The 13,972-nt window shown below is 38.6% G+C and overlaps 1 protein-coding gene across 1 annotated transcript in view; it reads right to left on the bottom strand.

Moving 5' to 3' along the window:
• Positions 1 to 13,972, bottom strand: part of KIZ (kizuna centrosomal protein) — a 146,476-nt gene that overhangs the window by 79,274 nt on the left and 53,230 nt on the right. The window contains 2 exon segments of the mRNA XM_058684742.1: positions 6,218 to 6,536; positions 6,921 to 7,566. Of these exon segments, the coding sequence (XP_058540725.1) occupies positions 6,218 to 6,536; positions 6,921 to 7,566 (965 nt within the window).

Here is a 13,972-nt window from a genome sequence, read left to right on the forward strand (position 1 = left end):
TGTAGGTCACAAAGCTGCCTTCAGTAAGTAAATGGATAAATAAGCTGTGGTATATCCAGGTAACAAAATATTATTTAGCACTAAAAGGAAATGAGCTAGCAAGCCATGAAAAGCCATGAACAAGAGTTCAAAATATGCATATTGCTTGGGGCGCCTGGGTGGCTCAGTCTATTAAGTGTCTGACTTTGGCTTGGGTCATGATCTCAGAGTTCAGAGTCAGGCTCTGCGCTGACAGCAGGGAGCCTGCTTTGGATTCTGTCTCCCTTTCTCTCTCTGCCCCTTCCCCGCTTATGCTCACACATTCTCTCTCTCTCTCCTAAAAATAATAAACATTAAAAAAATTTAAATGCATAATGCTTAGTGAAATTTGAAAAGGCTATATATACTGTATAATTCTAAGAATATGACATTCTGGAAAAGGCAAAACTATAGACAATAGAAAGTTCAGGGGCGCCTGGGTGGCGCAGTCGGTTAAGCGTCCGACTTCAGCCAGGTCACAATCTCGCGGTCCGTGAGTTCGAGCCCCGCGTCAGGCATCTGGGCTGATGGCTCGGAGCCTGGAGCCTGTTTCCGATTCTGTGTCTCCCTCTCTCTCTGCCCCTCCCCCATTCATGCTCTGTCTCTCTCTGTCCCAAAAATAAATAAAAAACGTTGAAAAAAAAAAATTATGAAAGTTCAGTAGTGACCCAGGGTTTGGGTGAGGGGGTGGAAAGAGAGATGAGTAGTAGACAGAGCATAGAGGTTTTCAGGAAGTGAAAGTATTCTGTATGATGTAAAGGTGCATATATGATACTACGCATTGTAAACAAAGCAAAACCAAAAAACCATCAATACATTGCTTCATTCACTAGAAAAGTCACCAGAGAAATACTGTTTGCATGAGAAACTGCTTGTTGAGTAATGCAGTTGTGCACACCCACTTTTCTAGGTCCCTACCAGTCAACCATGTTCCATGCCTGCTCACCTGCACGTGGCCATGTGTGAAAATGCACTTGCTCAGATGGTGAGGGTACAGGGCAAGAGAAAGCACAGGTCAGTTGCTGGGCCCAACCCAGGTAGCTGCTAGGTCACTCACTTTGCCACCCTGGCACCATGTGCTCCCACAATGGACCCTGAACACATCTGATTCAGCCTGCCTTGGGTCACTATGGGTAGTGACTTCTACCCATAAAATTTTGCAAAGATACAATCCCTGATTCCAATTTTTCAATTGGATCATAACTGCTGCATAACAAATTACCACAAATTTCACACTTACCATAAACCTTTCTCACAGTTCCCATGGGTCAGAGGTCTGGGTCTAGGTTAGTGGAGCCTTATTCTCAGAGTCCCACCATGCTGACATCAAGTTGCTGGCCGGGTCTGCAATCTTGTTTAAGTCTGGGTCCTCCTCCAAACTCACTGGTTGTTGGCAAATGAATTTCCAGCCAACGATTTCCTACCATGTGGCCTTCTCCACAAGATGGCAGTTTGCTTTTTCAAGGCAAACAGGAGAGTACATCAGCTGCTTTGAATCTCTGACTTCAGTAAGGACCCAGTCCCTTTTAAAAGGCTAATCTGATCAGTTTAGGTCAGGCCCACCCTGGAGAATTCCTTTTTTGATTAGCTCAAAAGCAACTGATTTGGGACTTTATCATATTTGCAAAAGCTTCATATCTGTCATTTAACATAGAGTAATTGTAGGAGGGAAATCCATCAAATGTACACTCCTGCCCACACTCAAGGCAAGGGGACTATACACAGTACACACCAGGAGGCAGGACTTTGGGGAGCCACATTAGAATTTTGCCTACCTCGTGGATAATTAATCCTGACAAAACTAATCAAGTCAGATTAATTCTCCTAAGTCAAGTTACGCACCATACTATCCTTCAGCAGTTGTGCAAAAGACAGAAAATCAACTCTAAATTTATTAACCAGATATTCTAGGCCTGTTCTCAGCCATGCCTCAGGCACCATTTTAAACCTTTATTTTAAGGAGTCCTGCTCACTGAGCCTCAATCACACCCTTTGCTCTGCCCACCCATCCCCTCTGTGCACTCAGCATCTACATGCCTGCCAGCACTCCTCTCAGAGAACTAACCCACCTCTTCCTACCTCCTTCTTACTCAAAGCCTCAACAGCCTTCAAGATGCCACATCAACACCTGTTATAAAACCTTTCCTGACCTTTGGACCCATGCTGAACTTACCTTCATTTGAATTTGTCCTAAAATACTGTGGGAGGGTTGCAAAAAATGGCCATAAGCTTCCCATCCCTGTGTGTCTCCTCTTTTGCAATGTGACTCTGCCACTCATCTTATCAAGAGGTGGACCTCTTGACTTTTTCACCTGTTGACTCTGGGCTGGGCCTTGTGACTTTCTTTAGCCATGGGACACTTGCAAATGTGACTCGGGCAGACACTATAAAAGCATCTGGGCACTGGGGCTTGCCCTCTTGCTGTCTTGGGAACTCTGCTACCACCACCAGATGACAGGCTAAACGACTCTCCTGGATGAAGAGGGGCACATAGCTAAATTATCCTTGAGGCCCCAACTGACACTGGGCCAACACCCGACACATGAAAAGCAGCAAATATCAGGTTAAGTCATGGAGTTTTGTACCAATGTTTGCAGCAAACTGTTTACTGTTTAAGAATAAAAAGATTCTAGGGGCATCTGGGTGGCTCAGCCAGTTAAGTGTACAACTTTGGCTCAGGTCATGATCTCATGGTCCATGAGTTCAAGCCCCACATCTGGTTCTGTGCTGACAGCTCAGAGCCTGGAGCCTGTTTCAGATTCTGTGTGTCTCTCTCTCTGCCTCTTCTCCACTCACGCTCTGTCTCTCTCAAAAATAAAAAATAAAAACATTGAAAAAAAGAATAAAAAGATTCTAGGTCTTCCTTTTTGACATTTGTTTTAAGCTCAGATTTATTTTGGTATGCTTTCTTGTGAAAAGGGTTAACTCTAACTTGTGATGAAGGAATTATGCATGAAGCACAGCCTGGTTTTCAATATCTGGAAGTATCCATGGGAGTGGGTCATGAAGCTTCTCAAAAACACTTGGCTTTTAGGTAGAAGCAACCCAAGTGTCCATCAACAGATGAATGGATATACAGAATGTGGTATGTCCATACACCAGAATATTATTTAGTCATAAAACAGAATGAAGTTCTGATACCTGCAACAACATGTATGAACCCAAAAGATCTTATGCTCACTGAAATAAGCCAGACAAGTGCAAATAATGTATAATTACCAACAGAATAGACAAATTTACAGACAGAATGTACATTAGAGGTTACCAGAGACTGGAGGGAGGGAAGAATGAAGAGTTACAGAGTTTATATTTGGGGTGAGGAACAACTTTTGGAAAGAGATAGTGCTGATGGCTGCATAGTACAGTGGATGTAATTAATGTTACTAAATTATATGCTTAAAATCGCAATTTTAAAATGTTTTTTACATTTTAGCACATTTTTCACAAATCAGTAATGTAATATACCCCGAACCCTTGGATTATACACTTTAAATGGCTGGACTGTATGTTATGTGAAGTATATTTCAATAGAGCCATTAATTTTTTTTCTAAACAAAACAAACAACAACCAAACAACACAAAAATAATCCTTGGCTTCACTTTTCCCCTCTAATGGAAACTATCCAGCACACTGTATTCCTCTTTTCACCTTTACTACCAGGAAGCTTAAGACCAAGTTTCATGTCCAAACACAGCAATTTAGTGGGCATACAGATGTGCTAAAACATAATAACTATCATCATCATCATCATCAAATCAGAGGGTCCAGTTTCCTGTCTGTATCTATGTGTCTGCCTTTGTCCCATCTCTCATCTTTCTTAACTAAAATTCGTTCAAGTGACTTTTCTCCAAGCCCCCCCAAAGACCCTAAAGTTAACTGAGGTAATGAACCTTTGAGGTCACAGTGTCAGCTCTGTAAATACAATGCTATAGCCCCAGATTAATAATTAACCTTCAGAGCAAGGGAGAACAACTCATGCTAAAGAATAAATAAGAGAAAGTAGGGCCTCAAAAGCAGTAGGAATGTCAGCAGGTTAACCAGCATCATTTAAAAGCACTTCCAACCTATTCGTGGGAGTACTTTCACCACAGACAACCAATAGGCTCAAATTTGATAGCACAGACATCAACCACTGCTGACTGACCTTTTATTCTGGGGACATTCTTTTAAGACAAATATTCAAAAATTCACCAAATGACCATATTTCCCAATAAGTTTTGGAACACCATATCCCAAATTCCCAAGGAGCTTGGCTTTAAGGTCATAGGAAAAAGTCATTCACATAGGAGAAAAGGAGATAGAGTGTTCTTAATTCCACACACATGCTCATCGTTTTTCATCTCAGGAAAAGACTGAATTCTGAGTAAAGACACTAGTACATGAGCCCCCTTGTTAGCCTACCAAAGTGCTAACTTGGCCAATGGATTGGTATGAAAAGAAGCCTGTGAATACAAAACCCAGAATAGATGATTTTATCTCCGGTAATAAAGTTTCTGATGATATAGTATATAATATCTGTACCTCTTTGATGAGAGAGAAGTATTATGACTAGAAAAATCCATTTGGCTTGCCTCTACAATAAGTAAGTCCAGGAAGTTTGTCAGTGCTTCCAACCATAGTGCAAGTGCTTTGTATTTGATGTGCTCTTAATAAATCTTTCTTGAACTCTTGGAGTCAAACTATAAATTAAACTTTTCACCATAAGTAGATTATGAATGGTGAAAAGCAACATATTGAAAGGTACAACAGTGCTCTAAAAGAGAGTATATATCCCAATACACAACAATGCCTACTTGTCTTTTCACTGTTGCTGAGACCATTGAAAAGAAAGTGACATTATCAGGGGCACCTGGGTGGCTCAGTCAGCTGAGTGTCCGACTTCGGTTCAGGTCATGATCTCACAGTCTATGAGTTTGAGCCCCACATCTGGCTCTGTGCTGACAGCTTGGAGCTCAGAGGCTGGAGCCTGGAGCCTGCTTCAGATTCTGTGTCTCCTTCTCTCTCTGTCCCTCCCCCTCTCATGCTCTGTCACTGTCTCAAAAATAAATAAACATTAAAAAAAATTTTTTTTAAAAGGAAGAGTGACATTATCATAGTATAAGAGAAAGTTCTGAGGGTAGCATGTAAGTTGAGGAGGCAGGTCTGCCCCAATGGCACAAATGTCATTCCTATGCCCCTGGCCTTGGTTTCCCCATTTTTAAAAGATAACATCTACCTTAGGTTGTTTACTTAGGTTTCTTCTACTCCTACAAGAGATGAGATCCTATCAGTGCTATTTTTCATTGCAGAATAAGTTCCCTAATAGTTTCAATGCTTTCTACATAATTCCACCCAGTATCTCTAGTCAATAGTGAAAAATCATATGTGAGCTTTTATAAGTTGGATATTAGAAGTGCTCAGAATGTTTAACACTAATGTTGTTCCTATTTAATATTAAAGATTCCAGGGGCGCCTGGGTGGCGCAGTCGGTTAAGCGTCCGACTTCAGCCAGGTCACGATCTCGTGGTCCGTGAGTTCGAGCCCCGCGTCAGGCTCTGGGTTGATGGCTCGGAGCCTGGAGCCTGTTTCCGATTCTGTGTCTCCCTTTCTCTCTGCCCCTCCCTGGTTCATGCTTTGTCTCTCTCTGTCCCAAAAATAAATAAAAAAAAAAGTTTAAAAAAAAAAAAATAATAATATTAAAGATTCCAGTGTCTTCATTCAAAAAATGAAAGCTGACTTGGAAATATACTTAGCAGAACTTATAAACTCATGTTTAATCGTAAGACACAGTGGCAAGGAATAGAAGGATTAAGCAAATTAATTAGATACAAAGTTCTTAGCCTCTAAAGCTGAACTCCTAGTAAGTTTAACTATTTGTTACCTTCTGTGCTACCACAACTTCAAAAATGATTTACTTTCTAGAATGCTGGAGGGCAGGGTGTAGGGGGGAATGACTTATGAATTAACCAGGGGTTGTTTGGATATAATTATAAACTGCCAATCACCATGAGTCAATGATATTCAGACTTTTAAATCTATTTCATTAAAAAGAAAGAAAGAAAGAAAATTAAACCTTATCTAAAAGACTGTTTATGGGACTTAAGGAACTTACACATCCATGGCTGAAGGTTCAATAATACATTCCCAGTGGAATGGTCTCTAAAAATGTCTATAATTAAAAACAGAACAGTAAAAAAAAAAAAAAATTGAATGTCTTACTCTCTTGTTGGTGAGTGAGTGGCGGATTCCTTTTTTGAATCAGGAGAGCTTAGGGTTTGCAAAATACAATTATGTTTTTCGGTGGATAGGGCATCTCGTTCTTGCTCAAAGTGGATTAATTTTAAGGCCTCTATTCCATTTTCTCCTTCCATCACGTCACCCGGATTTGGCTGTGGTTCTGAACTCTTGAAAATCAGATCATCTTCACTTACAGAGACTGTGAGATCACTGCTGCTGCTGCTCAAACTTTCCTCCTCTTGCTGTTCCTGCATTTTTCTGAAGGGTTTCTGTGACTCTGGGTCCCCAGGAGGAAGATGATCTATAAGAGGGAATATGAACAGACTACAGATCACAACTTCAGGGAGAAGCAAGGTTAACACATTCTGCCTCACAGGCAGATAAATTACTCAGTTAAAAACATGTAGAAACAATCCACAATTAATTATATAGTACGTGAAAAATCATTAAAAATATCTTTAAACCTATCACAGTGGGTTTTAAAATCAGTGAATTAGCTTGCAAAAATATTTCCACCTGTGTATTTAAGAACTCATGAGAATGGAATTTTTTAGCCAAGTCACTGGTTTGCTTTTTGACAGAGATAAAATTAAAGAATGTATTTTGTTCTTACATAAGACCACCACCACTCCCAATACCTAAACACCAACAAAAACCAGCAAACAATCTCAGCCTCTCAACCCACCTGGGAAACCTTCCCAAGCAGAATCCTTCTCTTGAGAACACTTATTTACAGATGCACAGTATTCTGAGGCTGATAGCGGAGAGACTGGCGGTCTGGCTCTTTCTTCCTTGACTTCAATACATTCCTGTGTCAGTATTTCTCCCTCTGATCCCTCTGATCTGCTGCAACTGTCATACTTTAAATCAGTGGTTCTGTTCTCTGGACTTAATCTTTCCCGTAACAGGGAATGGAGTTCAGCAGACTTTTTGCCTTCAGATAAACTACTCCCGCCGTGACGCGTGTTGCTTCCTATCTGTAAGCAATGAGTTTGTTCCTCCTCAGACAATGCGCTGGCTGTGACTGGCGTTTTCTCACCAATCTGAAGAGATGTCTTTCCATCTATTTTGTCAGACTTATTTAAGCACTGTGTGTCACTATTAGTTTGTACTACATAGCTGTCTGTCACATTACCGCTCTGGGCTGTCTGTCGGTGTGAATGTGGGTCAGGAATTGAAAAGTTCTTTGTGGGCTGGGGAGATTTCTGCTCTGTACTGAAACCTCCAATGCTTGAGATGGCTGACATTTGGCGGCCCATAAAGATTGTTGCCGGTTGATACAATCCTCTTGACATGGCTGTCCCCGAGTTAGTTCCTGCCTGCCTTGTAACCTGCAACGCCAAGGGAGAGGTGAGTTAAACATACTGTGTCTGGACGATTAGGTTGTTTACATCCTTCTCAAAAATGAAATGAGGAAAAGGAAGCACGGCCACTGAAATCAATACTGACCACGTTTTATAAAACCCACGGCTTCCACAAAATAAGTCAGAAAAACGGTACAGTCCATAGTATTTACTTTGAATCACAATATTGGTTCCTCAAACAAATATTATCTAACAACTATGTAATCTACATTTCAAAAAGAGATGCACACATTGCACAACTATGTGAAAGTACTTAATGCCACTGAATTGTACACTTAAACATGGCTAAAATGGTAAATTTTATGTTACATATATTTTAGCACAATTTAAAAAACTGAATTCTAACCACTTTTCACAGAGAGGCTTGGATTTAATAGAACTAGGGAGATACTATACCAAAAAAAAAAAAAAAAGAGAGAGAGAGAGAGAAAGAGAGGGAGGGAGAGATGCATACAAAGGACTATATGAGTTTTAAAAACTCTTTCTAGTATTATGGGTAATATAAAAAAAACTTCCACTAATCATATACAGGATTGCATTAAAATATACTCCATTTGTGCAAAAATAATCCTGATTGCCAGTCAAACTGCAAATAACAGTTTTTCCTCCACATCTTCAAGTAATTTTATTTATTTATTTTTATTTGAGAGAGAGAATGAGTGCAAGGTGGGGAGAGGGGCAGAGGAGGGAAGACAGAGGGAGAGAAAAAGGGAGAGAGAAAGAGAAAGAGAGAGAGAGAGAGAGAGAGAGAGAGAGAGAGGGAGAATCTTAAACAGGCTCTATACTCATTGTGGAGCCCAATGCGGGGCTCAATCCCACAACCCTAGAGTCATGACCTGAGCCAAAACCAAGAGTTGGATTGTCAACTGACTGAGCCACTTAGGTGCCCCTCAAGTAATTTTAAAGACATGTAAAGCAATTTAAATTTACAGTCATGTCTATGGGGAGAATGAGCATTGTCTCTTTTTTAAAAAGAGAGGGGGCTGGGTGAAGCAACAGAAGCAATTGGTTCAGTGGCTTGGTCAAGGACACACAGTGGGAAGTAGAACTGGATGTAACAATAATGAAGCCTTGAGGAAGTTACATGCTTTTCTTTTGAAGGGACCAAAGCATCTCTACAGACCTGATAGCATTTAGTTCACAGAGGCTTACAGAATACATGGGGAGATATATTTGCATCTCTCTTTTGCAGACAAGAAAATCTGAGGCCCAAATTTTAGAGGAGAAAATGTCACATACACAGCTGAAACAGAATCCAGGTCTTGCTTCTCTTCAAATATACCATCCCTCCCTGAAAGCATAAAACTTCTAGAAGAAAACATAGGCAGTAACCTCTTTGACATAAGCCTTAGCAATAGTTTTCTAGATATGTCTGCCTCCTTAGGCAAGGGAAACAAAAGCAAAAATGAACTATTGGGACTACACCAAAAAAAGCTTTTGCACAATGAAGAAAATCATCAATAAAACATGAAGACAATCTACTGAATGGGTGAAGATATTTGCAAATGATATAGCTAATAAGGGGTTAATATCCAAAATATATAAGAACTTCTATAACTCAACACCAAAAAATAATCTGATTGAAAATGGGCAGATGACCTGAATACACATTTTTCCAAAGCAGACAGACAGCCAACAGACATGAGAAGATGCTCAACATCACTCATCATCAGGGAAATGCAAATCAAAACCACAATGAGATATTACCTCACACCTGTCAGAATGTCTAGAATCAAAAAGGCAAGAAATAACAAGTGTTGGCAAGGATGTGGAGAAAAGGAACCCTTTAGTGCACTATTGGTGGGAATGTGAATTGGTATAGCCACTGCGCAAAACAGTATATAAGTTCCTCAAAAAATTAAAAATAGAAATACTGTATGGTCCAGTAATTCCACTACTTGGCATTTACCCAAAGAAAACGAAAATACTAATTCAAAAAGATACATGCACCCCTATGTTTACTGTAGTATTATTTACAATGTCCAAGATATAGAAGCAACCTAAGTATCTATCAATAGATAAATAGATGAAGAAGATGCAGTGATTACTAAAGTAACACACACACACACACACACACACACACACACACACACACACAGGAATATTACCTGGCCACACACACACATACACAAATAAGATCTTGCCATTTACAACAACACTGATAGACCTAGAGGACATTATGCTAAGTGAAATAAGTCAGACAGAGAAAGACAAATACCATATGATTTCACTTATATGTGGAATATAAAAAACAAATGAACAAACAAGCAAATTTTTGTTTAAAAAAAAAGCAGAAACAGGGAACCTGGGTGGCTCCATCAGTTAAGTGTCCAACTCTTGATTTTGGCAGCGCAGAGCTTAAGATTCTCTCTCCCTCTGTCTGCCCCTCCTCCCCACTTGCTTTCTCTCTCTCTCTAAAAAAAGCATAAACATACCCATAAATACAGAAAACAAACTGATGGGGGGCTCATGGGTGGCTCAGTTGATTAAGCACCTGACTTCATCTCAGGTCATGATCTCACAGTTCGTGAGTTTGAGCCCCAAGTGAGGCTCTGTGCTAATAGCTCAGAGCCTGAAGCTTACTTTGGGTTCTGAGTCTCCCTCTCTTCTCTGCCCCTCTCCCGCTCACTCTCTGTCTCTCTCAAAAATCAACACTGAAAACAAACAAACAAACAAACAAAAAAACCAACAAACTGATGGTTGCCAAAGGAAGGAGGGTGGAGGGATGGGCAAAAAGATGAAGGGGAGACAGAGGTACAGGCTTCCCATTATAGAATGGATAAGTTATGGGAATGAAAAGTACAGCATAGGGAACACAGTCAATGCTATTGTAATAGCATTGTATGGTGTCAGATGGTAGTTATAGTTGTTATGAGCATTGTACAATGTATACAGTTGTTGAATCACTATGTTGTGTAGTGAAACTAATGTAACATTGTGTGTCAACTATACTTCAATTTTGAAAAGGGAAAAAAGTGGGCACCTGGGTAGCTCAGTCGGTTAAGTGTCTGATTTCAGCTCAGGTCATGATCTCACAGTCTGTGAGTTTGAGCCCCATATCAGGCTCTGTGCTGACAGCTCGGAGCCTGGAGCCTGCTTCAGATTCTCCCTCATTCTCTTCCCCTCCCTCACTCATGCTCTGTCTCTCTCTCTCTCAGAAATAAACTTAAAAAATTTTTTTAAAAAGGGAAAAGAGTGAAATAAATAGTACTAATAAGGGTAACTACACTGGTAAACATAAAAGATAGCATAAATATATTTTTGTAACTTTTTTCTCCTATATGATTTAAAACACAATTGCATCAAGCAATGATTACAAATATATGTTGATGAGCAGCATATGAGATATAAAGACATAGCTCGTACTATAATTACAACACAAAGGAACAGGAAAGGAATAGAACTGTATAGCAACAAAGTTTTGGCATGCTATTAAAATTAAGTTGGTATTAGTCTGACTAGATACTTATAAGCTATTAATTATAACACCAGGAAACCCACAGCAACAGAAATGATAGGGAATCAAAATGGCACACTAAGAAATATATATTTAAAGCAAAAGAAGGCAGTATGGAGGATAAAAGGACATAAGATATATGGAAAAGAAAGTACAAAATGGCAGAATAGAATCCTACCTTTTTAGTAACCACATTAAGTTTAAATGGATTAAACACTACCATTAAAGTCAGAGATTGGCAGAAAAGATTTTTTAAAAGCCATGATCCAACTATACGCTATCTAAAGTGACTCATTTTAGATTCAAAGCCACAAACAGGTTAAAGGAACAGGAGAGTAAATGATATATGAACAGAACCTCATGAAAAAAAATATACAGACAGTAATCAAAAGAAAGCTGAAGTGGCTATACTAATATCACATGAAATAGACTTTAAGATACAAAATTGATACTAGAGACAAAGGACATTTTATAATGTTAAAATGGTCAATTTGTGAAAAAGATATAACAATTAGAAAAAATACATATATATGTCAAAAAAATTCCTAAAATACATGAAGCAAAAACTGAAAGAATTGAAAGGACAATTCAATAATAATAGTTGTTATTACTCCACATTCAATAAGACTCCACATTGCACAATATATAAAGCTAAACAGAAGGTCATTAAGGAAATAGAAGACTTGAACAACTGTAAACCAACTAGACCTAACAGACATACATACAAGACTCTACCTACCAACAGCAGAATCCATATTCTCAAGTGCACATGGAACATTCTGTGAGATAGACCCGTATTTTTGGCAATAAATCAAGTTTCAATACATTTAAAGGGTTAGAAAGTATGTTCTCTAATGACAATGGAATGAAATTAGAACTCAATAAAATAAGGACATTTGTTAAATTCACAAATATGTAGAAATTGCAAAACCCTCTCTAAATAAATAATGGGTCAAGGAAGAAATTACAAGGCAAATTAGAAAATAGTCAGAGATAAATGAAAAGCAAAACACAACATACTAAAGCCTACAACAAGCAGTTGTAGAGGCAAATTCATACCTACAAAAGCCTATATTAATATTCATAGCTATAAAAGCCTATATTAAAAAAGAAGAAAGAACTCAAATCAATAGCCTAACCTTCCATGTTAAGAAATTAAAAAAAGAAGAGCCAATTAAATCCAAAGCAAGCAGAAGGAAGGAAATAATAAAGATCAGAGAAGAACTAAATGAATTAGAGAAGAGAAAAGCAGCAGTGACAATCAACAAAACCAAAGGCTGATTCTTTGAAAAGATCAACAGATTGACATATGTCTAGCTAGACTAAGAAAAAAAAAACCTTAAGTTATCAAAATCAGAAATGAAAGTAAGTACTTTGTTACTAACCCTATAGATATAAAAAAGATTATAAGGAAATACTATGAATAATTGTATGCCAACAAATTAGCCAACCTAGATGAATTGGACAAATTCTTAGAAAGACACACACTATTAAAACTGACTCCAGAAGAAATAGAAAATCTGAATAGACTTGTAACTAGTTAAGAAACTGAATTGTAGTAAAAAAAACTTACCCCAAAGAAAAGTCAGGATCACAACTCTTCACTGGTTAATTCTACCATAGGTTTAAAGAGTTAACACCAATCCTTCATAAACTCTTCCAAAAATAGGCAAGGAAGAAAAACTTCTTGACACACTCTATAAAGTCAGTCCCTAATACCAAAACCAGACAAGGATATCTCAAAAAAGGAAAACTACAGGCCAATATTTCTTTGAATATAGATGGAAAAACTTCTAACACAATACTAGAGAACTGAATTCAGAAACAAATATAAGGAATTATACATCATGACTAAGTAGGATTTACGCCAAGAATACAAAGTTAGTTCAACGTATGAAGATCAAGTAATGTAATAGAATAAAGGGGGGAAAAACTCCCAAATATTATCTCCATAGACACAGGAAAATCATTTGACAAAATCCATCACATGTTCATGATAAAAAGCACCAAACCTGGAATAAAAGGGAACTCCCTCAACCTGATGAAGTGCATCTCTGAAAAACACCCAACAACATAGTCAATGGTGAAAGACTGAAAACTTTCTTCCTAAGATCAAGATTAACACAAGAATATCTGTTCTTACCACTTCTATGTAACACAGCATGCAGATTCTAGCCAGGACTGTATGGTAAGAAAAAAAGAAAAAATGAAAGACATCTAGATTTCAAAGAAAGAAGTAAAACTATCTCTATTGGCAGATGACATGATCTCATATAAAGAAAAACCTAATGGGGTGCCTGGGTGGCTCAGTCGGTTGAGTGTCCAACTCTTGGTTTTGGCTCAAGTCATGACCCTAGGGTTGTGGGATAAAGTGCTGCACTGGGCTCCATACTGAGCGTGAAACCTGCTTAAGAAAGATTCTCTCTCTGGCTCTCCCTCTGCCCCTCCCCTCCTCAAATTAAAAAATGAAAAGAAAAGAAAAACTTAAGGAATCGCAAGAAAAGATTAGAGGTAATAAGTTCAGCAAGGTTGTAGGATACAAGATCAATATACAAATAGAAATAATGTATTTCTATTCATTAGCAATAAACAATCTGAAACTGAAATCAGAAAACAATTCTATTTATAATAGCATAAAAACACAGAAGAATAAATTTAACAAAGAAGCACAAGACTCGTATACTGAAAACTACAAAACATTGATGAAAGAAGTTAAAGAAGGCCCAAATAAATGGAAAGACATTCTGTATTCAAGGAACATAAGACTTGATATTAAGATGATCAAATCTGGGGTGCCTGGGTGGCTCATGGCTCAGTCGGTTAGGTGTCCGACTTTGGCTCAGGTCATGATCTTGCGGTTTGTGAGTTCGAGCCCTGCGTCCAGCTCTGTCTGATGGCTCCGAGCCTGGAGACTGC

This window comes from Neofelis nebulosa, chromosome 9 (genome assembly GCF_028018385.1).
Source record: "Neofelis nebulosa isolate mNeoNeb1 chromosome 9, mNeoNeb1.pri, whole genome shotgun sequence".
NCBI lineage: Eukaryota > Metazoa > Chordata > Mammalia > Carnivora > Felidae > Neofelis > Neofelis nebulosa.